Raw genomic sequence first — 26,001 nt, forward strand, 5'->3', positions numbered from 1 at the left:
ACTCTAGGTTTTCTATTAGCCAAGGTAGGACTTACTGTCACTGAGCTCTGGTGTCCCTCATTTGTGAGCACAATGAAAAGAATATATTTGTTTAGTTTCTTGGATTGTACTATGTGTCCTTGTTTTCAAGGAAAAACTTTCCTCTTACAATAACACCTGACTTGAAATGAGAAATAGGGCAAGCCCTAGAGACAGAAGGGAGGTGGTTCTGGCTACAGCGCATGGCTAACACTTCAAGTAAGTCTTTCTAGACTTAGTGTGCTCATATTTCAGCAATAGTGCTATGTAGCAGTCATACCCCAACAGTCAGAAATAACAGGGTTCCCTGACGGTTTAAGCAGGTTCTCCAAGTTTCTCTCCTCAAGGCAATAGCTCTCAGAACTTTCCCCTTAAACAGAGTAAGCAGGCCTTGGGCTCAGGGGAGTGTCACTGGGCAGAAGACAGGTGAGAGGAAGAAAACTTTTCTTACACTAAGTAGGATGGAAGCACAAGTCATTTAACGTGAATGCTAAATAGAATGCAACATCATTCTGAATGCCAACGTGATGAAGTGGGACATATGGCTGAGTTAAACTAAATGACAGCATCAGGAGGATGGCTCCTGGAATCCACTACAGTCAACTAGTTACATAACAAATTCATAAAAGGAAAATGTCCCTACTTTTAAACATCTGCAGTCCAAGGAATGCTAATACTGGTCAGTTCAGATAGATTATGGACATGTCAGAGCCTGAAGGGGTCAAAGATCAACACAATCCCTCTGTTTTGCACATAAGGAAAAAAAAGAAAGAGAGAGAGGAGTTTAGAGGGCTTCCCAGGGTCACACAGCGGGCAAGCAGTGGTCAGGGGCTCTGGACTGGGTTGGGAGCTCTCTTGCCATGATGCCATATGACCTGGATGAGGATTTTTATTCCCAATGCCACTGGGCAAGGACAGTGGTGTGAGAAACCTGATCTCCATTCACCTTCTTCATTTCCAACCCTAATGCCATCCTGTAAACATGTGGGAACATGTATCTAAGAAATAGATTCTGAAGAATCAATTCTGTAGCAGCTGACAAGTCTAGAGCATCTGCTGCAAAACTGAATGGGTGCTTTCCAAAAAAAAAAAAAACAGCTACATGGGCCCCTGAAGTTTTGGGTCTGCAAACACTGCAAGTGATTTCCTTTCTGTGGACATGAAACACATGGACCACTTTTAGGGCCAATTATTCTCTGTGATGTACACTGACATATGTTGCTGAATAAATCAGACTGAACATCAAGAACCCTACCAGGATCAAAAATAAGATCACTTGGAAAAGAACACAGCCCCTAAAGGCCCTGGAAATAGCAACCCCAGGGTGATGGCAGGATAGCCAGGGTCTAAGTGTTTTCATAGCTCATGTAGAGAGGATTATGTTTATAGAAAGCATTTTTAAAACATTCTAAGTGTATGTGAGAGTATGGAGATAATTGTTTTGCTATAATATATGTGTATATATACATGATATATTTTCCTGGACCCATGAAATATTCTTATATAGATACTGAATTAATGCTATTTATAGATCTTTTTTTAAATTCTTGATTAAGTATTCCCATTGAATATTGAGAAACTAGCACTGAGGAACAACAAAAACCATCACTGTATACTTACATTATTCCAGAAGAGATTAATGGCTCCCCTAAAGAAACTTCACAGACAAAAATTTCTATACCTACTTTCTTAAAAACACATCTAGAAATATCTCTAGCTTAGTAGCAAAAAGAAATCTGTTCCTTGATAAGATTATCTTTGTTTCTTACAATAAACAAGCCCAATGCCCACTTTATTTTTTACTTATGGAATCTTTCATGGTTGGCATGAAACAAGCAATGTTCTAGTTAATTTAGCAACTGAAATCCTATCACGTTCTCTGGATCTGAAACAGTGTAAACAAAATTTAACCATTCATAAGTATCACTTCAGTTCAGCCACTCAGTCATGTCCCACTCCTTGTGACCCCATGAACAGCAGCACGCCAGACCTCCCTGTCCATCACCAACTCCCAGAGATTACCCAAACTCATGTCCATTGAATCGGTGATGCCATCCAACCATCTCATCCTTTGTTATCCCCTTCTCCTCCTGCCCTCAATCTTTCCCAGCATCAGGGTCTTTTCCAATGAGTCAGCTCTTCACATCAGGTGGCCAAAGTATTGGAATTTCAGCTTAAACATCAGTCCTTCCAATGAACACCCAGGACTGATCTCCTTTAGGACGGACTGGTTGGATCTCCTTGCAGTCCAAGGGACTCTCAAGAGTCTTCTCCAATACCACAGTTTAAAAGTATCAATTCTTTGGCACTCAGCTTTCTTTACAGTCCAACTGTCACATCTATACATGATGACTGGATAAACCATAGCCTTGATTAGATGGACCTTTGTTGACAAAGTAATGTCTCTGCTTTTTAATATGCTGTCTAGGTTGGTCCAGAGAAGGCAATGGCACCACACTCCAGTACTCTTGCCTGGAAAATCCCATGGATGGAAGAGTCTGGTAGGCTGCAGTCCATGGGGTCATTAAGAGTTGGACAGGACTGAGTGACTTCACTTTCACTTTTCACTTTCATGCATTGGAGAAGGAAATGTCAACCCACTCTAGTGTTCTTGCCTGGAGAATCCCAGGGCTGGGGGAGCCTGGTGGGTACCATCTATGGGGTCACATAGAGTTGGACACGACTGAAGGGACTTAGCAGCAGCAGCTAGGTTGGTCACAACTTTCCTTCCAAGGAGTAAGTGTCTTTTAATTTCATGGCTGCAATCACCATCTGTAGTGATTTTGGAGCCCCTCAAAATAAAGTCTCTCACTGTTTCCCCGTCTATTTGCCATGAAATGATGGGACCAGATGCCACGATCTTCGTTTTCTGAATGTTGAGCTTTAAGCCAAATTTTTCACTCTCCTCTTTCACTTTCATCAAGAGGCTCTTTAGTTCTTCTTCACTTTCTGCCATAAGGGTGGTGTCATCTGCATATCTGAGGTTATTGATATATTCCCAGCAATCTGGATTCCAGCTTGTGCTTCTTCCAGCTCAGCGTTTCTCATGAGGTACTCTACATATAAATTAAATAAGCAGGGTGACAATATACAGCCTTGATATACTCCTTTTCCTATTTGTAACCAGTCTGTTGTTCCATGTCCAGTTCTAACTGTTGCTTCCTGACCTGCATACAGGTTTCTCAAGCGGCAGGCCAGGTGGTCTGGTATTCCCATCTCTTGAAGAATTTTCCACAGTTTATTGTGATCCACACAGTCAAAGGCTTAGCATAGTCAATGAAGCAGAAATAGATGTTTTTCTGGAACTCTCTTACTTTTTCGATGATCCAGCAGATGTTGGGAATTTGATCTCTGGTTCCTCTGCCTTTTCTAAAACCAGCTTGAACTTCTGGAAGTTCACAGTTCACATATTGCTGAAGCCTGGCTTGGAGAATTTTGAGCATTACTTTACTAGCATGTGAGATGAGTGCAACTGTGTGGTAGTTTGAACATTCTTTGGCATTGCCTTTCTTTGGGATTGGAATGAAAACTGACCTTTTCCAGTCCTGTGGCCTCTGCTGAGTTTTCAAATTTGCTGACATATTGAGTGCAGCACTTTCACAGCATCATCTTTTAGGATTTGAAATAGCTATTGTTATTATTCAGTTGCTAAGTTGTGTCCAACTCTTTGTGACCCCATGGACTGCAGCAAGCCAGGCTTCCTCGTCCCTCACTTTCTCCCAGAGTTTGCCCAAGTTCATGCCCAAGAACATAGTATAAATGTGTAGTACATAGTACGTACCAGTTCAATTCAGTTCAGTCGCTCAGTTGCGACCCCATGAACTGCAGCACGCCAGGCTTCCTTGTCCATCACCAACTCCCAGAGTTCACTCAAACTCATGTCCATATAGTATGTATAGTATAACTAAATAGGCTTGGGCTTTTGTATTTGCAAACTGAGATATTTATAGTTATCAATGGAGTAACAAAGAGAAAATGAATTGGGAGTTATTTCAGCACTAAATGCCAGATGACACACAGATGAATACTGATTTCATTTTGTTTAAACAAAAGGAAATCATTTATTAATCAGGTAAATGTCTTATCTGCCTTGAGTCGTCTTGGAGGCAGACATGCATTTTGGAGTACAATGCTTCTAATTCTGTGAGTTTATGAGCCTATGCAAGGTATTATTTCAGCTTTACAGATGACAAAACAGGTCCTGATTTTAAATGTGTCCTAGATCTCAGGACTGTCATGACTATTATGTATCAAATGTCTGGACTACAGATACACAATAAAAGGAAATTTCCCCCCTCTTTTTACCTTCACTCCAGAGGAGCCCTTAGATGACCACTGTTGGCGATGTTCTACATTTGGAAAAGTGACTACTATCACTAGGTACTGTGATGCATGCTTCATATAAAGCATCACATTTAATCAATCCCCAAAAGCAAATAGTAAAATTTCGTAGTTTAGGAAACTAAGGCTCAAGAGAGGAAGCGACTTGCTAAAGATGAAGGCAGAGACTGTTTCATTCTAAAATAACTCTCTTCTCTCCCAAGCAGCACCTCCTGCCTTAGAGTTCACTCTAGCCACAGTAGACGGAAGGCCTAGTACCAGCCTCCTGGCTTTCCGTGGAGTGGCTTGTGGGAGGCATGAAGGAGCAGGTGAAAAGTGGCAGAGACAGCGTGGCAGAACCGTGCTCACGTGCTGTGTCGTGGTGTGGACACTAGACACCTTACATCACTGGGCTAAGAGCTGAGGACTGGCAGCTACAGCCACAGGAGGGATACTTTACACCCATTTCAGCTCTTATTCTAAGTCTTTCTAAGATCTTTCCAAGAGCTAAAAGGAAACTGCACACCCATTCATTTCTACACAGGGAAACTGATAACAATTTTGGCATCTCCTCAAAAGAGCATTTCTATTGAGCATAATAACAACTGATGCTAGGATGTTTCCATCATGGTGAAGGGAGTGAATCTGAGAACAGGGCTATCTGTACAACATAATAAGCTGACTATGAGAGCCACCATAACCATTTATAAAGTGAGGTCTTAACAAAAATAAAAGGAAAGTTTGCCTGCGTGCCTTCAAGTAAACGTGCAGAAAGGTGCTACTGGCAGATCTGCTCGTTAAGCTTTATTGACAAGGGATGGCTGTTTTGCAGACCTGTTCAACCCAAGTCTGACTGCATAGCTGCAGCATGTGCCCTGTTGTGAGGACTGGGTGAAGCAAGTCAGGCACATGACAAGTGAAATCTATCGGAGGCAAGAACTCTCAAGCCAATCCTGCCCTGTGACTCCTCAGCACTTCATCTCAGCCTGAAGTTAATACTACATATTCTGTGCTGACAACCAGAGATGCCCATGGATCGGTTAAAATGGGCACTGGAGAGACTTAGGGGCACTATGGCTCCTTAATCCTAGAGACTTGAGGCTTTGCCCAATATCTCCCCCAGTGCCTAGATACTAATCAACTTGTCTTTGAAAAACTACCAGCCTGGCCCTTTCACCTGGTTCATTTCTTGTTCCTTTGCCTGCAGTAACCTGCCTCAGTTCAGTTCAGTTAAGTTGCTCAGTTGTGTCCAACCCTTTGTGACCCCATGGACAGCAGCACACCAGGCCTCCCTGTCCATCACCAACTCCCGGAGTTTACTCAAACTTATGTCCTCACACCTTCTTAATTTGGGAATCCTGCTTACTCTTCCTCCTAGTGTTCCCTTACAGAATCCACTGGCATTTGTATTTTAAAGGTGGATGGAAGTTAATACAACTGAATATCTTACGTATGGGATTCACAGGCAGTGTGTGGGCAGGAAGCTGGTGTTTCCACTCTTATGGGGGAGATATTTGGCAATGCCTAGATACCCAGGTCTAAGAAGGAATCAGCTGACTGGATGGAATTTGCTTTAGCAGCTAGCAGAAAGACCTTCAGCTGCCAAAAGAGACTCAAATTATTGTTGCAGGGTTTTAATAACAAGTATTATAGTATGAGAAAGATAATTGTAGCATTGTTTATAGCGGCAGAAAATAGGAAATAATCAAAACATCCATGAAAGGGATTACTACATAACTCCTGGTACCTGAATCCTAAGGGGTAAAAAGAAATTAGATGGAAAGAAGCCTCATAAACTCTGACATCAAAAGATGTCTAAGATGCATTTTTGAATGAAAAAGGCACATAAAAGAATAATACATCTAGTAGGAAACTGCATATAAAAACAACCAAATTAATTTTGTGTATCTTTTCACTTAATTATTCCCTGACAAATGAAAAAGAAACTGTTTAGAAACATGCATATCAAACAGATCACAGCTGTGTAGGAAAGGAGGCCAGGATTGGGATGATAATCTAAATTTGCTTTTTAAACACAGAAAACATATGTATATAATTTTTGTAATTAAATATCTCTAAGTGAAAAGCTAAATGTTTGATTGCAGCACGGTAGTGGCTACCACCTTATTGAGAATCTGTACTTATGAAATGCCACCAAATCAACATATAGCCAGGTGGCATCTGGGATCAGGGGCTGGAGTGGCATTAAGATGGTCAAAAAGATTTGCAGCAACATGGACAGACCTAGAGATTTTCATACTTAGTGAAGTAAGGAAGAGGAGGAGAAATAACATATGACATCCCTTATACGTGGACTCTAAAAAGAAATGATACAAAGGAAATTAACTACATGACAGAGAGGGACTCACAGACTTAGAGAAGGGATTTATGGTTGCTGTGTAGGGGGGAAGGAGGGGACAAAGGGATAGTTAGGGAATTTGGAATGACCATGTTTATACTGCTATATTTAAAATGGATAACCAACAAGGACCTACTATATAGCACAGGGTACTCTGCTCAATGCTATGTGGCAGCCTGGATGGGAGGGAGTTTGGGAGAGACTGGATACATACACACACACACACACACACATATATATGGCTAAGTCCTTTTACGGTTCACCTGAAATCATCACAACATTGTTAATCAGCTATACCCCAACACAAAATAAAGTTAAAAACAAGAAAGACAGAACGTTCTTTTTCAATTTCATCTGCACATTACCTCTTACTCACTCTTGAGTTGGCTACAGACCCTGCAAATGGAAATTTGATGGTATGGAGTCTTCTTTGAGGATGACTTCAGGACTCTGTCTCAGCTAATAGTCTCCCTATTCCTGATGCAAATGTATAGATAATATGTCAATCAGTGAGGTTACGATTGATACCCTTCCTCCCAAACTTAGGCCACAGGGTGCTATGAGGGTGGTTACTCTTCTACCTGTGAGCCCCTTACTTTCAAGAGCAGAGCCTTTGTCCTACTTGCTGATGGTTGGTATTTATATGTCCCCTTTACACAAAGTAGCTCACTAACGCTGATGATTTTCTACAATATGTTTCAATGGAATGGATGAAGCCAGCAGATGTGATAACAAAAATCCTTTAGGGTGAGATGCTCTCAGGTAATAGCCACTGACAGGAACAACCCTCTGAGAGTGGAGGGGGAACACTAGGAAGTGATGTTGTGATTAATAAACATAATTGCATTGACAAGCATTTATATACCTGGATACCTACTGCTGAGTCAAAGCTATGATTTTTCAAGTAGTCATGTATGGATGTGAGAGTTGGACCATAAAGAAAGCTGAGCACCAAAGAATTGATGCTTTTGAACTGTGGTATTGAAGAAGACTCTTGGAGAGCCCCTTGGACCACAAGGAGATCAAATCAGTCAATCCTAAAGGAAATCAATCCTGAATATTCATTGGAAGGACTGATGCTGAAGCTGAAGTTCCAATACTTTGACCACCTGATGCAAAGAACTGACTCACTGGAAAAGACCCTGATGCTGGGAAAGATTGAGGGCAGGAGGAGAATGGGACGACAGAGGATGAGATGGTTGGAATGCATCACCAACTCAATGGACAAGAGTTTGAGCAAACTCTAGGAGACGGTGAAAGACAGGGAAGCCTGGCGTGATGGGTCACCAAGAGTCAGACATGACTGAGTGACGGAACAACAATGCACCTACTGCTGCTGAACCATTTATAACTGAAATTTTTATCTTTTAGGGCATAGATGAAAACTTCCATTGAATAGAATATATGAATTACTCATCTCTGATGTTTTATTAAATATGTGTTAGGATTTATTTGGGTTTCACATCCTGAGTTCACCAAAGGAATGGTGAAATCTGTTTAGGAGTAGCTAAAAAATGTGTGTCTAAGTGTGTGTGTAAATATTGATACATGTATATAATTATAAAATGAAAATACATATACATTCTTAATAAAGTGAAAAGTAAGGGTTCATAGACCTTCTTTTTCTGTCTTATTACAGTGGTTTCAGTAGCACTTGATAAAATTTACATCCCTCTGTACTTCAGCCTCTTCTCATTAATACCAAAGAGAGAGGAGCGTAACTCCCTTGACTAACGCTGTGAAAAAAAAAAAAAAAAAATCAATTCTGAAATCAGCTTCAGGGGCTCCCAGTGCTCTTTACAATGTCTAAACATGTTCCTACATGCAAGTGATACAACTTCTTTCTCTGGCATTTCTTCACCATTAAGTTGAGTGATTTCAGCAGCCTTTTTCAATTTTTCACATGGTACTAGATGCTCAAGACCTCACTGACCCTTTGCTGTAAAAATGTTACTTGCATTTTTCTCAAATTTTGTGTCACAGTGCAAATAAATCAGAGCTTATTATTTATTCAATCATAGATACGAATATTTGATGTGCCATGTCTATGTTTTCTTTCTCTCCTTCTGAAGAAAGTTTGAATGGAATGGATGAAACCAGCAGATGTGATAACTCAACAAAAGTCCCTTAGGGTGAGATGCTCTCAGGTAATAGCCACTGAGTAGTATATACTATTCTGAGAGTAGTATATGTTATTTTGGTGATTTCTTTTTAATTCAAAAAAGTAAACATTTAAAATACAAAAGTACATAAACAAGAACATGAATGTCCTCTCCTCTGGATGGCAGCTCTCATGAGAAATGAGAAGGGCAACTGTCAAGCAGTGCTGGCCTACTGGTGAGTGCCTGCTTCCCCTCCCTCTTCTTCCAGCCCTTTCCTTCCTAACGATCTTCAAACTGAACAATGGCTTCCTTCTTGCCTTCACACTTAGATGGAAACATCAGTTTTGGCCTTGCTGGTCTTCAGACAGGAACAATACTATTAGCTTCCCTGGTTCACCATCAGTGCTCAGACTGTGCCTAGAAACAACCCGTCTCCAGCTTGCCAACTCCCCCTATAGATATCAGGATTTGAACTTGCCCACCTCCGTAGCTGGGTGCTCCCAGTCCTTTTAACAAATCTGTTTATATATACATATATATATCTCCAATTGGAGATAGAAAAGCATATCTTTGGAACATCCTGATGAATACATCACTAGTCACCAGACCATACTTAGCTTCCCAAATGGCTCAAAAATGTCTTTTGATAAATTGCTGGAATTAGATTCCAAATAAGTTCCACACAGTAGTTTCCTAAGTCTATAAATATTAGTTACAATTTTGGGAAAGTCACCACACGGTTTTCCTTTTTATGGTGTTTCTTAAATAATATTGGAAAAATCCCACAACACATATCATTCAGCACAAAATTTTCAAATCTGATTCCAGATTTATAAAGATCAGAATGCATGTCTTCAATGTGTCAAGACTGGATAGAGAGAAAATGGAACACATTTCTGCTAACACCAGCATACTCTTGAAAAGTCAATGAGCTTCTTTTCTGCCTCTAGTTTCCACATCTATAAAGCAGGAAATGCACATAGGAAATATTTGTTTGACCTTCCACACAGGGATGCTGCAAGATAAAAGGTAGTGTCATCTAATTAAATAGTTGTGAAATAAGGGATCAAAAAATGAAGTAATTTGTATATTATCATCATTGCTATCTTCATCCAAGTAACCTGTTTTGTTTCTTCATTTGCAACTGGAATCTTATTCTCAGATGGAATTTGCACTATTAATGCAAATTTGTGCTGATTAAAATGAACAAAAGTGAATAAACTGGTGCTATAATGAAACAGACCTGGTCTTTGATCAGAAGTGATTCTATAAGTTTATCGCATGCTGAAAAGCAGCAGCAGATGACCTCCTCAGGCCAATGTTTCAGGCACTCACCCAGTACTATTGAGGTAACTCTGCCCCAAGCTGCAGTCCTTCGACAGAGAGGATGGATTGAACCAAAAGGCTGGCAGGCACTGACCATTGCTGTGTCGCTCATAACCATAGTCACTGTTGGGGAAAAAAATGAGAGAAGCCTTTCAGTAGGTGGCAACATTACTGAGAATAATTTAAGTCAGTCCACAGCCAATTTCTACACTGGTCAATTAATTAAAAAAAAAAAAAAAAGCAGGCATTCACTAAATCAATGCCTTTCCAAAAATGCAATCTTTCTTTCTATCTATCAATTACCCAAGAAAACATTCTACAGAATCCATTTTGAGAAATGCTAGCTTGGAAGCCACAGAGACACATGTATAGAGATGAAAGTTCAGTGCCCAGTAATTCCCATTAAACACCTTTCAGCCAGGAGCATAGATGTTGTTCTCATCAGGGGGAGACACGATAGTAATTGTGGTTGGGCCCCAAGAAAGCTATGATGGTGGAAGCCCAGTCCTCTGTGTCAACTGCATTGGAAAACATAAGGCATCCACACGTGGCATAATCCTCATTACTAGCACTGTCTTTGTGGTGCTCTTCTAAGACGTCTGGATCTACTAAAGAGAGCTGAGCCAGGTCTCTCTGTGCACAAGCCATTTGCTTCAAAGTCACAGCAGGAAAGGCAATGTACTTCGGGCGTGTTCCTATTCAGTTAACGCCACCAACTGCTTTAAATTTTCTCTAGTTTGAAAACAGAGTTTTCTCTCAGCCTCCTTGCATTCTTGCCTCCAGGAACCTCTGAGTCAACTTTCTTGGCTTATGAAAGATAAAGCTGGGCACAGAGAATGGCAATACATCGCACCTCCTCACGCACAGACAAATTGTAGGCAGCGATGGCAAGCACAGGTATAAACTGGCCCATCTGTGTGATGGAGGCGAGATGCTGGCACACAAAGGTTGGGAAAGAAGAACTAGCTTGCTCAGGGGCCTGTCACCAGGCAGTTGGTTCTCAGAATTCTGCCCATACCAGCTGGGTTTGATTCTGGTGCAACACAGCATAGGTAGAAGGACTTCCGGGACTCTGCCTACAGGACATCCTGCGTTCATTTCAGGAAATCACGAATAACAGGTAAGGCCGTCTAGCAGAGGGATGTCCAGGGGAGAGCCAAACTGAGAGAGAACATTCAGGGACAAACACCTTTGCCAAAAAATCACTGTTTGGGAAGGCCAAAGTCAAAGCTATAAGATAAAAAGTTAACTCCCTGTATGGATCCTCCTTAAATACAGTGAATAAAGGAGAAGCAGCCAGGTTTCTGAAAGAGGCGCATGATGAATGACAAACATTCCACGCAAGTTCTCCCTGTGAATGTAGTTCAGGATGTCAATCCTGAAAGGTAGGACAGAGATGAAATATTTTTGTCATTGTAACAGTGTTGCACTGACTAAAAGGAAAATCAGGGCTGGGGAGGCCCCTGCAGAATTCCCTGTGAGTCCCAGTATAACTGAAGCTCTGTCTGCCTCCAGCAGAGCCCAGAGAGAGACAGCACTGCCTCTTGGCTTGCCTTCTCTACCAACAAGACAGGAATGGCCTTGGGTTATATGTCTGAGTACTGGCAGCCAACGAGCCAGGACTAGCCAGCACTATTTATTCAGAGAATGCCCCTAGAGGTCTACCGTGAGAGATGCTTCCTTCTTCTAAGTCATGTTACATGCATGTACACAGTATCTCAGCCCAATCACTGATACTCTGATGATCAGACATGTGGCTGATGATTGCTACCCAGCTAATACTTTTAAGTAAATGTCTTTGTTTCTTCTGCTGGTAAGTTCAATTATTAACACTGACATACACATTTAGCAATTGCTTTCTCTAAACCAAAAACATATAAATACATTTTTAAAAGGAGGAGGAAAATAAAGAGACTGAAAATGGGATGGACATGATCAAGAGCATTGGTTACCACCTATTCATCTTCAGTCATCTTTCAACCTCATCTGACAGTCAAAACTAGAACAAAGCAAGCACATCATTGGCCTCACAAGCTAGTTTTCTGCTTAAGTAAAGCTCCAAAAACCATGTTGTGGCACTCTGAGAATATTTAACATCTAAATGTTGCACTCATTTTCCAGTTTAAACTAGGTTAATACTTGTAACAGGAAAAGGCTCTTCTGCTGCTAGGTTCATAAAGCCACAGATGGCAATGCCAGTGACTCCATCCTTACACTGAATTCAGAAAAATATTCCATGGCTTTCATAAGCAATAGTCAGTTAGCCACTAATTGAAAACCTCCAGGTATAGAAAATGCACTGCCCTAGATGACCACAATTTCACTACCAGAAACCCTAGATTCTAGAAAGATTTTTACCTTGAACACACATATATTTGCTGCCTGAAACGTCCACTTATTGTTTAAGTGTTTCAGTCAAAAGAGACTCAGAGTGGATCTGGCTTCTCTTTTTGTCCTGAGATCTGTCAAATGTGTGAAGATAATTACCAGCTATCTCCTGAGTCCTCCTTAAGCCTAAAGAAATCCCTGTTTTTTTCTGTATATACACACACACACACATAACCAGTAAGCCATGATGTCCCCACATGTTAATTCACACAAACATGAGGTTTATCACTTGGATCTATGCATGTCACTATTCAAATATAAACTTTCATTTAAGGCCCACATGGGTTTGAAATATGCAGTGACTACATGGGCTAACAGCGCAAGCTCACCAGTCAAAATCAGCCTCTGTGCAGACACAGGGCTCAGACTCCATGGCGCCTGCATATTTTCCCTGCATGCATTTCCGCTCGGATTTTCTCTTCTTATATATCCTCTTCGCTCCCATGATGCATGCTTCCCCCTGTAAGGAGACAAGAATCTCACACTGTTGGCCCATAGGTATGACCTTCCCTACTCCACACTAGGACAGTCCAGGGAGATGGTCTCAAATCTTAGGGTAATCTGGACGTGGGGAGTCTGCTTTGTGCTAACAGCATTTTCTTTTTAATGTCTAGAGTCCTATTACAGAACGTGATGGCAAAATTAATCCTAAGAAGCCCCAAGAGAGTGTCAAAATGTCCTGAACTCTGTTTTCAGCAAATCCTTACTTGGCGAGGTGTTGGGTAGAAGGCTATGAGGGACACACAGGTAACTAAGACGCAGCCTGTGACAGTGTATTACCAACAAATCTATGGTAATTAAGTTGACTTCTTCTGTAATAAAAGGTTGGCACATGATCATTTATGTGCATATGAAAGAAGAATATTGCTAAGAAACATAACGGTCTATTTTGCCTCGGTTTGTTATGCCTCTGCCCACACAATTTTACTGCACTGATCTTACATCCCTCTACAAGATAACCAATAGCACTAAATTCAGTGTTTCTCCACAAAATAAATAAACGCTTCGAATATTACAATGTCTGTGCACTCCAAAGGGGAAAATATCAGCTATGTGAATGAGCAATCCTTTCATTATTGAGCCTCCAAGAAAAGTGGGTGATTCTAGGTGATGTAGCTCCCATTGTCAAACCCCGCTCTGTGTGTGTGGGTCCAAAGGGCCAGACAGACTTTTGTCTAAGCTACTCTATACTGTCTTTTTTGAGCAAGCTCACTTTAACCAGCTGCACTGCACATCAACACATAAATAACCAACTTAATCTAGGTTTGGAGTATATGTTGTATTACTTTCTCAACATAGTGATGACTTTGCAAGCAAGGGCCCCAGCTATGTCCTTTGAGAGGCTGGCAGAATGAGTTCTTGGGAAATCAAAAGAGAGATGCTTTTATCCAAGCATTCTATCAACAATATGAGCGAAACAGCAGAGGAGCCAGGATGAAGGAAAATTTCCTACTAATTCCACAACCTTATAACACAAGAACCTTGGAAGGAGGCATAAAGCCCTGCCTAATCCCAGGGAATCACAGTGGTGGGGAGGAAGAATTTTACTGGCACTCCTCACTCAGCCTAATTTTGCTGTTCTATGTCTCTGTTTGCATTGCTAGATAAAACTGAAGAGCCTTTCCTCACCCCTGCCCCCACACCCTGCAACCAGACGACATGCTCAGATAAATTATGTTTGGATCTCTGTGCTGAGTTGGTGTTTTGTTTTGAGTCATAAGTCTAACCCAAGCACACTTGAATTTTATCTCATTATACCCTAGTAGAATAAAAACATAAATTACTTCACAACAGCTATAAATGTCGAGTCTGTTCACTGCCATGGCACACAGAACACATAAGGAACCACCAGATGGACATTTTTGCCCAGAGAACCCTGATTACTACATATGAATGACTATCCTTCCCCTAGTACTCTCCATGCCTCCCACCCAGGACACTTGTCCCCCTACCTGGCTGTGCAGCTGCCAGGGTCTGTAGTCCTCCTCGGCACAACGCCTATCGAAAATGGACTTGTAGTCCACTTTGACCAGCTGCCATTCAGAGCGGTGACTGAAGTGTCCAAACACTCTGCAGATGATACAAATACTCACAATAATAGCAATGCTGACAGTTACAACTACAGTTATAAATATTTACAGTTATGAATATTTACTATGAGGTTTAGCACAATGCTAAGCATCTTATATCGGTCGTATTATTTGATCCCCAAAACACATTTCTGAGGAGGGTTGCTATTATTGACTCTACTTTACCTGTGGGTAACCTGAGGCTCAAAAAGTTTTAACATGCAGAAACCAAAGACAAATCACCAAGAACCGGTAGAGTTAAAACCCAGGGGTGTTAGACTAAAACCCTGCTGCTATATACTGTACAACAAGAACTGTTGACCAGAAAGAAAAAATTAAAATGAGAAAACAATCACAAACCCTGCCTTCTATGCAGTCCGGGATTACACGTACAGGTTCTCTTGCATTTAATCTACCTGGTCCCGTGGTTTCCATTCTATTTTATCTTCCCACCATTCCAAGGAGAAGTAGGCAACAAGGCTGAAGGGTATAACTACTTCCTACCTGTTCATTCTACTCTCCTGACTCAGAGAAGCTCAGCTACTTAATGAAGTGTTTGAATCACCTATTGTAAATGTGAATAAAAGCTACAAGGCAGCCTTTACAATCAGCTTTTTTCATCTGTGTTTTGTAAATATAAAAACTGAATAAAGATAAATTATAGAATAAATGGCTAACCCACTGGGCAAAAGTGTAACTGTTAGGCATATTAAGTTTTGTTGCTCTTTTCTATTGTTTAAAAAAAAAAGGAGAAAAAATATCAGAAAATGTACCAACTATTCACTTTGATTTTAAAATTTTCACTGTCGACAGGATCAACTGCTTTGAAATCTTCCCTCTCTGTTTTCCACTTCTGATTTTCCAGGAGAAGGAAAAATCAGAGTTTCATATTTCAAATGCAAAGCTCATGTTTTGAAACCCACAGGCAGGCAAGCCATTAATCAAGCCTTTCACAAATTAATGATCATCACTTTCCAGACAAGAATGAGCGCAAATGTAATTTCGCAAGAACAGACTGTTCTCATGGTTCCCCTAATATGCCTCACAATTGGGTTAGGTAAAGAGCCAGGGAAAAATAACATCCTTTGTGGGGTTGTGATCAAGCTCTATGTTCAGTCTTAAAGTGAAATCATTCTTATATGCCTGTGATTGCCTGTATATCAAACGTGTTTATAATTAAAGTTTTAAATTAATAGCTTTATCTTCTATTGAAAAAAAAAATCCCATCTAATTTCCCTAAGCTCATTCTGTATAGGAAGAAATAGGCTGTACCACGTTGCTGCCAGTCCACAGTACAGGTCTCCCAATAGCTAGCAAAGAGCCAAGAAAACGGATGCCTGCATTGTTCTTTCTTCTTTGCTAGGGAATCATGAAGTCAGATGCACTGCCTTTGCTAGCAACTTTAAAACTGAAAGCAGCAAGGCGAACAGGCTCAGCTAAAAACCACACGTTTCGGGATTTCTATGAAGACCAGAAGACAACACGGTTTTCCACTTACGTCATGATGAGAGTCTCTTCCCCAGGTTCACCCAGAACCCCATCCACAAAAAGGGGAATAGATGTGAAACTGTATTTGCTCCAAGATCTCCCTTCATCAAAACTCAACCTGATGACAGAAAAAAAAAAACAGTCATAGGCTCTCAAAATAAAATCCTTTCAAAGAAAAGATACTACCAACCAGGACAGAATATATTTTAGAAGTACCTGGGGCATTGTAAAGTGAGCCTTTGATATGAATACGTGTTCTTAATTATATCAGAAGGTGGATATACAGCTAGCCAAGTGATTTGGGGCCCAGATGTATTATAACATCAGTGGAGAGCTGTATGAAATGGGAATGGTAAGTCGCTGATAGAATTTTTTAAATTTGGATATCTTATTAGGTCTTAGATCTCCATGTGACCCTCTCTAAAACCTTGCAGTCACCTAGCAGCAAGCCTTGCAGGTGATTCTGAGAACAGTCACCTTCTGAGACCACTGTGATGGACTTGAATCAGCCACCTCCATGTGATCAAACCCTTAGTGGTATCCTTCGTACATTGTTACAAATCCTGGCTGACCCACTGAGTGACGGGGTGCAGAAGAACAGGCTGTTGAAGTAAGAGAGGACTCTGCATCTCTGATGGTCATACAGGATGTTTCCTTTCCTCTGCCTTTCTCTGGGATGCCTTCCCTCAGGCTAAGCCTCTGGTTCTCTTATTTCTGCAGCTTTCCCTTTGGTCCACCAAAGAAACCAACCCTGGAGGGAAAATCAAGCCTTTGACTTTGAAGGAACCCGCCTATGGAGAGAGCCATTTTCAAAAACACAGATAAAGGAATCTATTGAAAACCCCTCTGGAAGTTAGGCCTTGCATGTTCATCTATAGAAGACCTACAGGGAGAGTTTCAGAAAACCACCCTCTCCTGCCCGCAAAAATGAGGCCAAATGAGATCAGAGCAGAAGTGACACGCACTGCTGATCTCTGTGCAGAATGCACAGAGTGAATGCAAACATTAAACTTCAGGAGACAATATTTGGGATGGGTGGCTGTGAAAAACTAAGCTATTCAGAGATTATCCTTGACAACCATTCTACCCATGACTGTATTGAAAGAGTGCGGCGCTGGAGGTACTGATGGGGGAGAGGGGAGCTGTCACATTCCAAAACCATATATAATTCCTCTCTAAAGGGCAGAAGTAAGCTCCTTTCTCTTTCTCACTCTCTCTCTCTCCTTTCCTCTTGCTTCTTATAATAAAGCAAAGGTATAAGTTATACTCCAGCAGATGATGATAATTTACTACAAGCACAGTTATCGTCTGTCAGCTTGACTTAGACTGGTCTTAGCTGTGTGCAACCAGTCCTGGGTACAGGATTTAGGGGCAACAGGTGCCTTTACCAGAGATGTCGAATTGGGAGAGATGTGTGCTTCATAGCAACCAGGACTCCACCTTGATCCAGATACAAAACACTGTGTTCTTCTTCAAAGATCTGGAAGAGGAAAAGCACATACACAGCCCCCCACCACCACCACACACACACCCAGGGTTCAGAGAATTAGTGTTCATTTGAGGAAAAATAATCTCTCCATGAGCCCCCATGATAGAACTGCTGCTGCTGCTGCTGCTGCTAAGTCGCTTCAGTCATGTCCGATTCTGTACAACCCCATAGACTCCAGTATTCTTGCCTGGAGAATCCCAGGGATGGGGGAGCCTGGTGGGCATGATAGAACTGGGTTTCCCCAAATCTGTGGAGAGACACAGTTATGAACAATGCTTCCCCAGGTGGGTGACATGTACCACTGGAGTTCCATGAAATGATTTTAGGTGCTCCACAAGAGAAATTTAAATAATGACTAAGAGTTATGTATTCATATTTCTATTTCTGTCATTTTGTGGTGAGCTCTGTTGGGTTCCATTTATGATTATGTTGACATTTGTGCAACGGTTACATTGGGTCACATCTTTAGATCAGAGAAACCTTGGAGACACTCTATTCCAATACTCTCATTTTCACAGATGAGAAAACGAAGGTTTAGAAAGAAGTGGTGACTTGCCTAGGACCAGGTAGACGATAATGGATGATGCCAGGACGGGGCGAATCACAGTGTCCTTTCCACATGCAATTATTTCAAAGTTTCCAAGTGTTACAGGGGACAGATGTTCCTGTTCAACTCATGGATTCTCTAGTGAGTCATAGAGTAATCTGATCAAAACAAGATCATACCTTTGGGTACATTGTCATCGAGTCTCTTTCTGTATGTGGAGGGAGGAATCTGAGGTCAAATGCAGACTGGCTGGAGACAATTTCTAAGACCTCCCCATACAAGATGCATCTTCTTTTCTCACAGTCACTCTGTTAGTATAGCCTTGTCTGTGATTACACTATAGAAATAATTGTTGCCACTCTGTCTACTTCTTACATTCAAGATGTACCCCAGGACTATAGGAGAGACTTATTTGCTTTGTTTGAGATGTTAGAAGGAAAAAAATGTGACCCTGGCCTCTAACTATTGTCCATAGGAAGCTTAACAATGCATGTTCTTATATATATCCATGGAGAAGGAAATGGCAACCCACTTGAGCATTCTTGTCTGGCAAATTCCATGGACAGAGGAGCCTGGAGGGCTACAGTCCATGGGATCGCAAAGAACTGGCCATGACTGAGTGACTGAGTGCATATATCTCCAAGATCAAAACCCCTGGAATTTTTTAAGCAAGTTTCTTTCCTGCCCCACTCTTCTCAAAACATGTGAATCACAGTGCAGATCTATGAAGCTAGGAGATGGTAACGAGACCGTAACATGGGCATCTCTGTCTAAAATTTAAAGCACAGTATTCTCACTGCTATGTGATTACCTGTGCATTAGATTTCAATTTATGGTGCTAGTTATTGTATGATAATTAAATGTCAGTGGCTTATTAAAACATATTTATTGAAGTGTAACAACCAAGCATTAGGCACCTATTTCGTTAGGACTGCTAAACCTCATTAAGCGCCTGTTTTATAAGCTAGGAGTATCTAATTTTCATTCAGAAGAAAGGGGAAGCATTTAAGCTAAACACACTGGCTGAAAGTGATTCCGTTTCTACTCTCCCTAACATATGTGCCCTGATGCTTATTACTCTGTCTTCTGCACATGAGCTTTAAACATCTCAGAGCACCACCTGGGTAATGGCTTTTTCTGAATCACTGCATTCTCCTCTATTCTGACTTCAAGGCAAGAGGAATTTACAGAAGTAACCCGGCATTAGATAGATAATCTCCCTTCCAGGCTTCATGTTCCCTACATAATAAACTCTCTAGGTTTCCAGCTTTCTTTTAAGGGGAAAATTCAGTCATATCTAATTTGGTTTCATTGTTACTTTTAAACTGTCTTACATATAGGCTGTGATAAAGTGTCAATTTTTTAGGACTTTCCTAGTGGCTCAGACGGTAAAGAATCATCCTCTTACAATACAGGAGACCCAGGTTTGATCCCTGGGTCAGGAAGATCCCCTGGAGAAAGGCATGGCAAGCCACTCTAGTATTCCTGGCTAGAGTATCTCATGGACAGAGGAGCCTGGCGGACTACCATCTGTAGAGTTGCACAGAGTCAGACATGATGACAGTGACTAGGCATGCATGCAAAGGCTCACTCATCACGCAGAGAAATCAAATTTCATAAATATTTGTTGAACTCAGAACTTTCGTAAGCCATGCATAAAACAAAAAAGGAAATAAACACATTGAGAAGCTTTAGGATTTATGTGTGACTAAGTTCCCAGAACTGAAACAATCTGGACAGTTTTTAACACATTTAAACACCAGTAACTTAACCAGGATACTTTCTTACCTGCCTCCAAGTGTTTCCCGCATCTGAAGAGACAAACATGCTGATGTCACTGTCTGACAACTCAGAACCTATATTACCTGGAGAGAGCACATCACCATTAGTGAAGAGAACTTTCTGCAAAAGCTAACGACGGTCGGTGCTGGCAGTGTGCACTGCCCGAGGTGGATTTCCACTGCAAACACTCTATCTAAGCAGGGTTTTTCAGCATACTTGCTTCAGGGTCGGTGGCTTAGGTGCCTTTCAAAAATATTTTTAGCTTGCTCATTAAGTTCCAAGCACAGCTACTGGGCTTCTTAAAATAAATACAATTCATAGCAGTGAGCAAACCAGGCAAGCTGCTTACCTGAAGCCACTATGATGCTGGGGGCTGTGTCTCTGCTGGCGATGATCCCTGACGTGTAGGGATTCTCAGAGACCTTAAGGTGAAGATGTAGGGAGCAATAGGGCTGAAAAGAGGAGAAATGAGGATCATGAAAGTACACCATTTAAATGGTTGTTTAAAGCTCAGATTCAGAGCTCCTATCTATTCATTCAACCATCCCACCCATCCATCCACCCATCCATGAACCCATCCATCCCCCCATATTTCATTCCACAGATATCTGGTGCCCACTAAGTATAAGACAGCTGCCAAACTGTTGAAGGAGAGAGCATTTTCATTTCAAGTCTAGTCTACTGATATAACTGCCATTTGGCCATTCGACAAACATTTTAATACTTTATCTGTAAAACACATGGTGTAGTTTTATGAAAGACTTACCACTGACTAAAGTTTGGTCTCTGCCACTAAGGAGTATACAATTTAAGATCTGTCTATTGATTACCATGAAGGAATATATTTTAACAGCCATGAGATAAGTACAGACAAAATATGAAATTCTAGGGGATAGGGGCCTGCATTTAACTTTGGTTAAGGGGAAATTTCAAGGAGAAAAAGGTGTCTGAGGCAAAGGTGGGTAGGATTTGAATTGCAGATGAGATGCTCAGAGGATAAAGGACATTTCAGGTAACAAAGAAAAGGAGCAGAAGAGTGGAGTTATAACAACAGGTAGTTGGGTAAGACCAATGAGGAGAAATGGGGTTTGAGATTGGACAGAAAGCGCAGCCAGGATGGGGGTGCTCTGAAGAAGTCACTTAGTCATATGAAGCCTTGGTCTCAGTTCTGTAGAAGAAGCTGTATAACACGTGGAACTGTCCTTACATCCGCCAGACAACTGACATAGTGTCTGTGTAAGGATATTATCAGATTCGGTGTAATCCAACATAGAAGTTCTTGTAGATGAAACACACAAGAGACAACAATTTAAACGAAAATTTAAGGGACTTGTTTGTGAATACAAAACTTGATCAAATTTTCAGATGAAGACATCAACAGTTTTCAAAAAAAAAAAACAGGATAATAAATCTCACATAAATTTCATTTAAAATCGGTCTTGTACTGAATCATCAACAACAACAAGTTTGTGACTGAACCCATGATGCTTTTCATCTCTCAGGAAGATTATTTTCTAATCTCATCGACTTGAGTTTTGAAATCACCAGTGCACCTCTGTTATTACTTTCATTCTGCTCTGTTAAGTCTCAGCCAGCAGATATTCGGAGAGCGACAGAGATGCAGTGATTACATTTAGATGGGCTAGAGTAAATGACAAACTGAAAATGAAACTTAGAAGTAAAAGCAGCTGAAACACTGGTGAAATGACACAATGGGTCACAGTAGGGTGTTTCCATCACTGCCAACACAGGGAGTGAACTCCCAAGGAATGATTACCATAACAAATGGTTGGCTTTGCATGACAATTTCATGCACAACTTTCAAAAATGGAATTCGTACTCTGCAATGTTCCATAAGGGTAAAGAAGACCACCCCTGTAAGAAGAAACAGTCAGACCCCAAAACTTGGCTTCCTTTTGTCCAAGAGGAAGATTAGCGAGGGTATTGCATCCTACAGAGGCCCCAGGGAAGTGTTGACCAACTCTCAGGCAGATGCTGAGACAGGATAACCAGAGGTGTCAAACCATGTGTCCATAAAAATGTGCCTGACAACTGCAACCTATCAGATCTTGCTTTCTCTGATTTACCACAGCTTATTTTACCACGCACAATCCTGGATCACGTCATCGAGTATGCAGAGTTTTATCGCCCTAAGAGATACACTCGACAAATAAAGAGAAAACATCAAGTATTACTTTACATCTTCTGTAAAACCTCACATAGAATCTAAAAAAGACAATCAATAAATACTTGAACTATCAGGCAGCACTTTCAAGTTAGGGCATGAAAGACCTTACTTTACTGTTCTACTCAGAACAATGCCAGAAGCACATGGGCTTAGGTATTGTTATGAGCCACATTACCAGAATAACGTGAGAATCTCCACGGTATTCAAAGAAACGATTACTACTATACTTAGACACAGGGACTTAGTGGATGGCCTTTTGTACCAACAGAGCAGGATAGCCCTGTCCAAGAGAGCACCCAGGTGGCAATCTTAAGTCAGCCACTGGTCACATGCTTCATCACCCCACAGTCCGGAAGACTGTGAAACTAAGCCGTCACCTGACCCAAGGATTATGTATGAGAGGGCACTTGCCGTTACATGAGAAAGAGAGCATTTTCAACTGGTCATTTCAGCACTGCTCTGTTGCTATGGCTTTCGGAGGCCTGAGAAAAATTAATTTGGGAAGAAAGGACCCCAGTTCATGCAGTAGCAGCAACATTACAAATGATCTCTTTCGTGTACTTTTTTTTCCCTCACTTGCACATTTGTAGAACTGGATTGCCCCCAACTGGTACAAGAGAAATATTCTATGGTTTGTTGTTTTTTTTTTTTTTTTTCCCTTTCTTCCATTTTTTTCAAGAAAGTTACATGGTCCACATTGCAGAAAAACGATGTTAAGTGATTCATCTTCACTTTTTAAACTTAAACATTTACACTTGAACAATTTGAGATATTTATTAAGGTGAGGTCACCAAAGATTGATAGAGAGGTTGTTATAATGTCTCTCAAACCACTGCAAACTCCTGGAAAACATGAAACAATGCCTTCCAGTTCTTAGGCACATTTTGCTCAGGCAGGAAGCACTTTGTCCATTTCTGCCCTCCTGCCTTTTTTTCCCTCATTAGGGAACATATACTGAGTATCTTTCCAGTTCAGTGGCTCAGTCATGTCCAACTTGCGACCCCATGGACTGCAGCATGAGTTATCTCTAATTTAGTATGAGTTAAAACACAGCTTATCTCAAAGACCTTTATCTATTTCCCTTCACTTCTCATATTAAAAATCTACAAAACTGTACACTGAAATCACCATGATCTAGGAGCTGACCTACAAGAACGGAGGGACCAACACATGTGTTTGGAAGCTGCCTGTGGTTCTGACTCACACATAGGTATAGGGCATAGAGTATCACCGGCTGGTCAATACCAGAAGCAACCAGATCCTTAGTCATCAATCTTTCTGGGGTCAAGTACAGATTTTGAAATTCTGATGGAAACTGAGGACTCTTTCCCAAGAAAAGTGCACAAAGGAAGCACACACAAAGGTTTGCATTCAAATCCAGGGAGTTCACATGCTCTTGAAGTATACCGTGGACCTCTAGACCCCAATCCCCCTCCTTTGGCCTTCTTCTTGTATTTCTTATTTTAACCAACAAAATCCTTTGGCCACTGCAAGTGTTCAGTGAATGCCTGTTCAAGTCAATTGATCTACGAATGAATTGCTGTCTTCCTTGCACTGTGGGTGACCAGCAGAGAAGGGTTAAATGATCCAAGACATCCTACACACCCAAGACATCCTACACACACAAGACATCCTACACACGCACTTGTACAGTTTCTGATCTTGAGTTGGAGCGTGGGATCCATTGAAGTTTTTGTAAGGAGTCGGGGACAAAGAGGAGGGTGGCCCCCAGCCACCTGGCTGGGTGTAGGGCGTTCAGCACTGCTCAGATTCAGCAGAATATGGAAAGCTGCAACCTGTGCAGAGGAGCAGGAGGCAGGGTCGAGTCTCCCGGGGCAGCTGCAGCTTAGCTCCAGGAGGAAGCCGCCAACTGAACCCATCAAGAAGGCATGGTTTCTCTCCATGAAACACTAGGCTTTCCCTTGGGGCCCAACGATTTGTCACAGGCTCAGCTCACATTTTGCCTCTAGGGAGCCCAATCCTGAGGTTCTGCAGTCAGGTGGACCATGACCTATAACACCCCATCCAATTGTACAATGTGGTCTTCAGGGGAAGGAAATCCCAGCTGAGCCCTCCAGGCAATCAGTCTGAAAGTCCTAAAAATACAGCCCAGATTACCCTGGATGTCTTATTTCTATATAATATATTTTACCAGGAACATTCCATTTGGGGCTGCAATTCTGAACTTGTTCCACACTTGCAACAACTCTGCTGGGGGGAAGAAAGACAAATCTCTTTTCTAATCACTAGACTGTGTTTCCAGTGACACTGTCACTTTCCAAGTATTCACAGTCTAAAATCTCTGTTTATCTCCTCTCTGCTACCAGCTCCCAAACCTAAGGAAGTTTTTAACAGTCTGGGTCTCCTGAAACTCAAAGATCTTTCTTACTCTGTGCCTTGGCAGAGTTGTATGAGTTTTTTTGTTGTTTCTTCTTCCTTTTTTCATTTTCTTCTCCTCATTCTACTGCCTGTTTTCTAAAGCTCAGATTTAAATCACATTAAATAATGAGATTAAAGAGGGAGGAAGGCCAAAAGACTCTTGGGTACCATATATCTATATCTCCTTCACTGATTTTTCCTCAGTCTTAATGAGCCTAGTGATTCTGTTAACTGTGGGGTCAACTGGTGCACATGAACTTCAGAAGGTGGCTATTATAAAAAATTTTCCAGTGTGACTATCAGTGGCAAGGAAAGCCTTCCCCTAAACTCCAAATATGAAACTCAAACATCTGTCGATGGCATGTCTGGCTGAAACAAAGACAACACCCTCCCCAACACAAGTATTAAGCACCCACCATGTGTCAAGTATGGCTCTTGAGCTAACTCTTTGGAGTGACCAAAAAGAGCGCCATGGTCCCTATGCTTGTGGAGCTCACAGTGAGTGGGAGGAGATATACTAGCAAGTCAACAGATGCATGTGCTGATTTCAGAGTGAGAAAGATCCTGAATTAAAAAACAAAACAAAACACTGGACCAAGTGCAGTTTCAGAGGATGCTCAAGGAAGCTCCCGAGATGAAGGTTCTCAAACAAGGATCTGAATGCAAAGAAAAAAGTCATACCAGAAGAAGGGCATTTTAAGAGAGAAAATATAATGGCAGATACAGAGCCTAAAACATAAGAGTGAGGTGAGCCAATGGTATGGAAAGGCGCGATCTCTTCCCTCACCATGGCCAGTGTGTAAGGAAAAAGAGAGTCCAGAGACCAGCCAGGAGAAATGGACAGGGGCCAGACCATGTAGAATCTTGCAGGCAACAGTCAAATATCTGAATTTCATTTCATCTGAATTAGAAAGTCATTAGAAGGTTAAGTAAAAGGAGGCACATGGTCTGAATTTTTAAAGTTCAAGTTGACACTTTTAGTAAAATTTTAGAAAAGAACAATCTAATCTCTCATGAAAGAAAGCAAATCGGAGGGTGTCTAGGGCCAAGGGTGTGGGTACTGACTGTGAAGAGGCACAGAGCAATTTTTTAGAGTGATTAAAATGTTGTATCTCGACTGCGGTAGCCGTTACATGGGTCTATACATTTGTCAAGATTTATCACTAAACTCTTAAAATGCTTTTATGTATGCATATTTCAACTCAATGAAGTTAGATTTAAGGGGGAAAAAAAGGTGGCATTGGCTGCTATGGTGAGATGAAGTTGCCAGGTAGAGACAGGAGGAGCAGCTGTCACTGTAGGGAAAGGGAGGAATGATGATGCTTGTATTAGGATGGTCTCAGCGGAGATGGGGATGTAAGCTGATACAGCATTTATAACTCGGAGGCACAGGAGTTAGACTTCCTAACTCTGGGCTGGGGGTGGAGCAAGGAATGTCTCACTAAGTGCTTTGTGTAAGAGGCATTTCTAATGGTCCATTTATGATGCCAGAGCACCCAGGAAAGCCTCTTTAGGTGACACAGTTGACTCTTTCTCATGGGCATGC

General features: G+C 41.4%; 1 protein-coding gene across 1 annotated transcript in view; it reads right to left on the reverse strand.

Annotated features, from left to right (window-relative positions):
• Positions 1–26,001, reverse strand: part of SORCS1 (sortilin related VPS10 domain containing receptor 1) — a 578,854-nt gene that overhangs the window by 88,095 nt on the left and 464,758 nt on the right. Inside the window, exons 11-17 of the mRNA XM_052660872.1 lie at positions 20,238–20,340; positions 19,895–19,971; positions 17,459–17,550; positions 16,081–16,188; positions 14,466–14,583; positions 12,843–12,973; positions 10,135–10,248 (exon numbers count right to left, since the gene is read on the reverse strand). Coding sequence (XP_052516832.1) covers positions 10,135–10,248; positions 12,843–12,973; positions 14,466–14,583; positions 16,081–16,188; positions 17,459–17,550; positions 19,895–19,971; positions 20,238–20,340 — 743 coding nt within the window. The remainder of the gene's footprint in view (positions 1–10,134; positions 10,249–12,842; positions 12,974–14,465; positions 14,584–16,080; positions 16,189–17,458; positions 17,551–19,894; positions 19,972–20,237; positions 20,341–26,001) is intronic.

The sequence above is a fragment of the Budorcas taxicolor genome, chromosome 23, assembly GCF_023091745.1.
Source record: "Budorcas taxicolor isolate Tak-1 chromosome 23, Takin1.1, whole genome shotgun sequence".
NCBI classification, from domain to species: Eukaryota; Metazoa; Chordata; class Mammalia; order Artiodactyla; family Bovidae; genus Budorcas; species Budorcas taxicolor.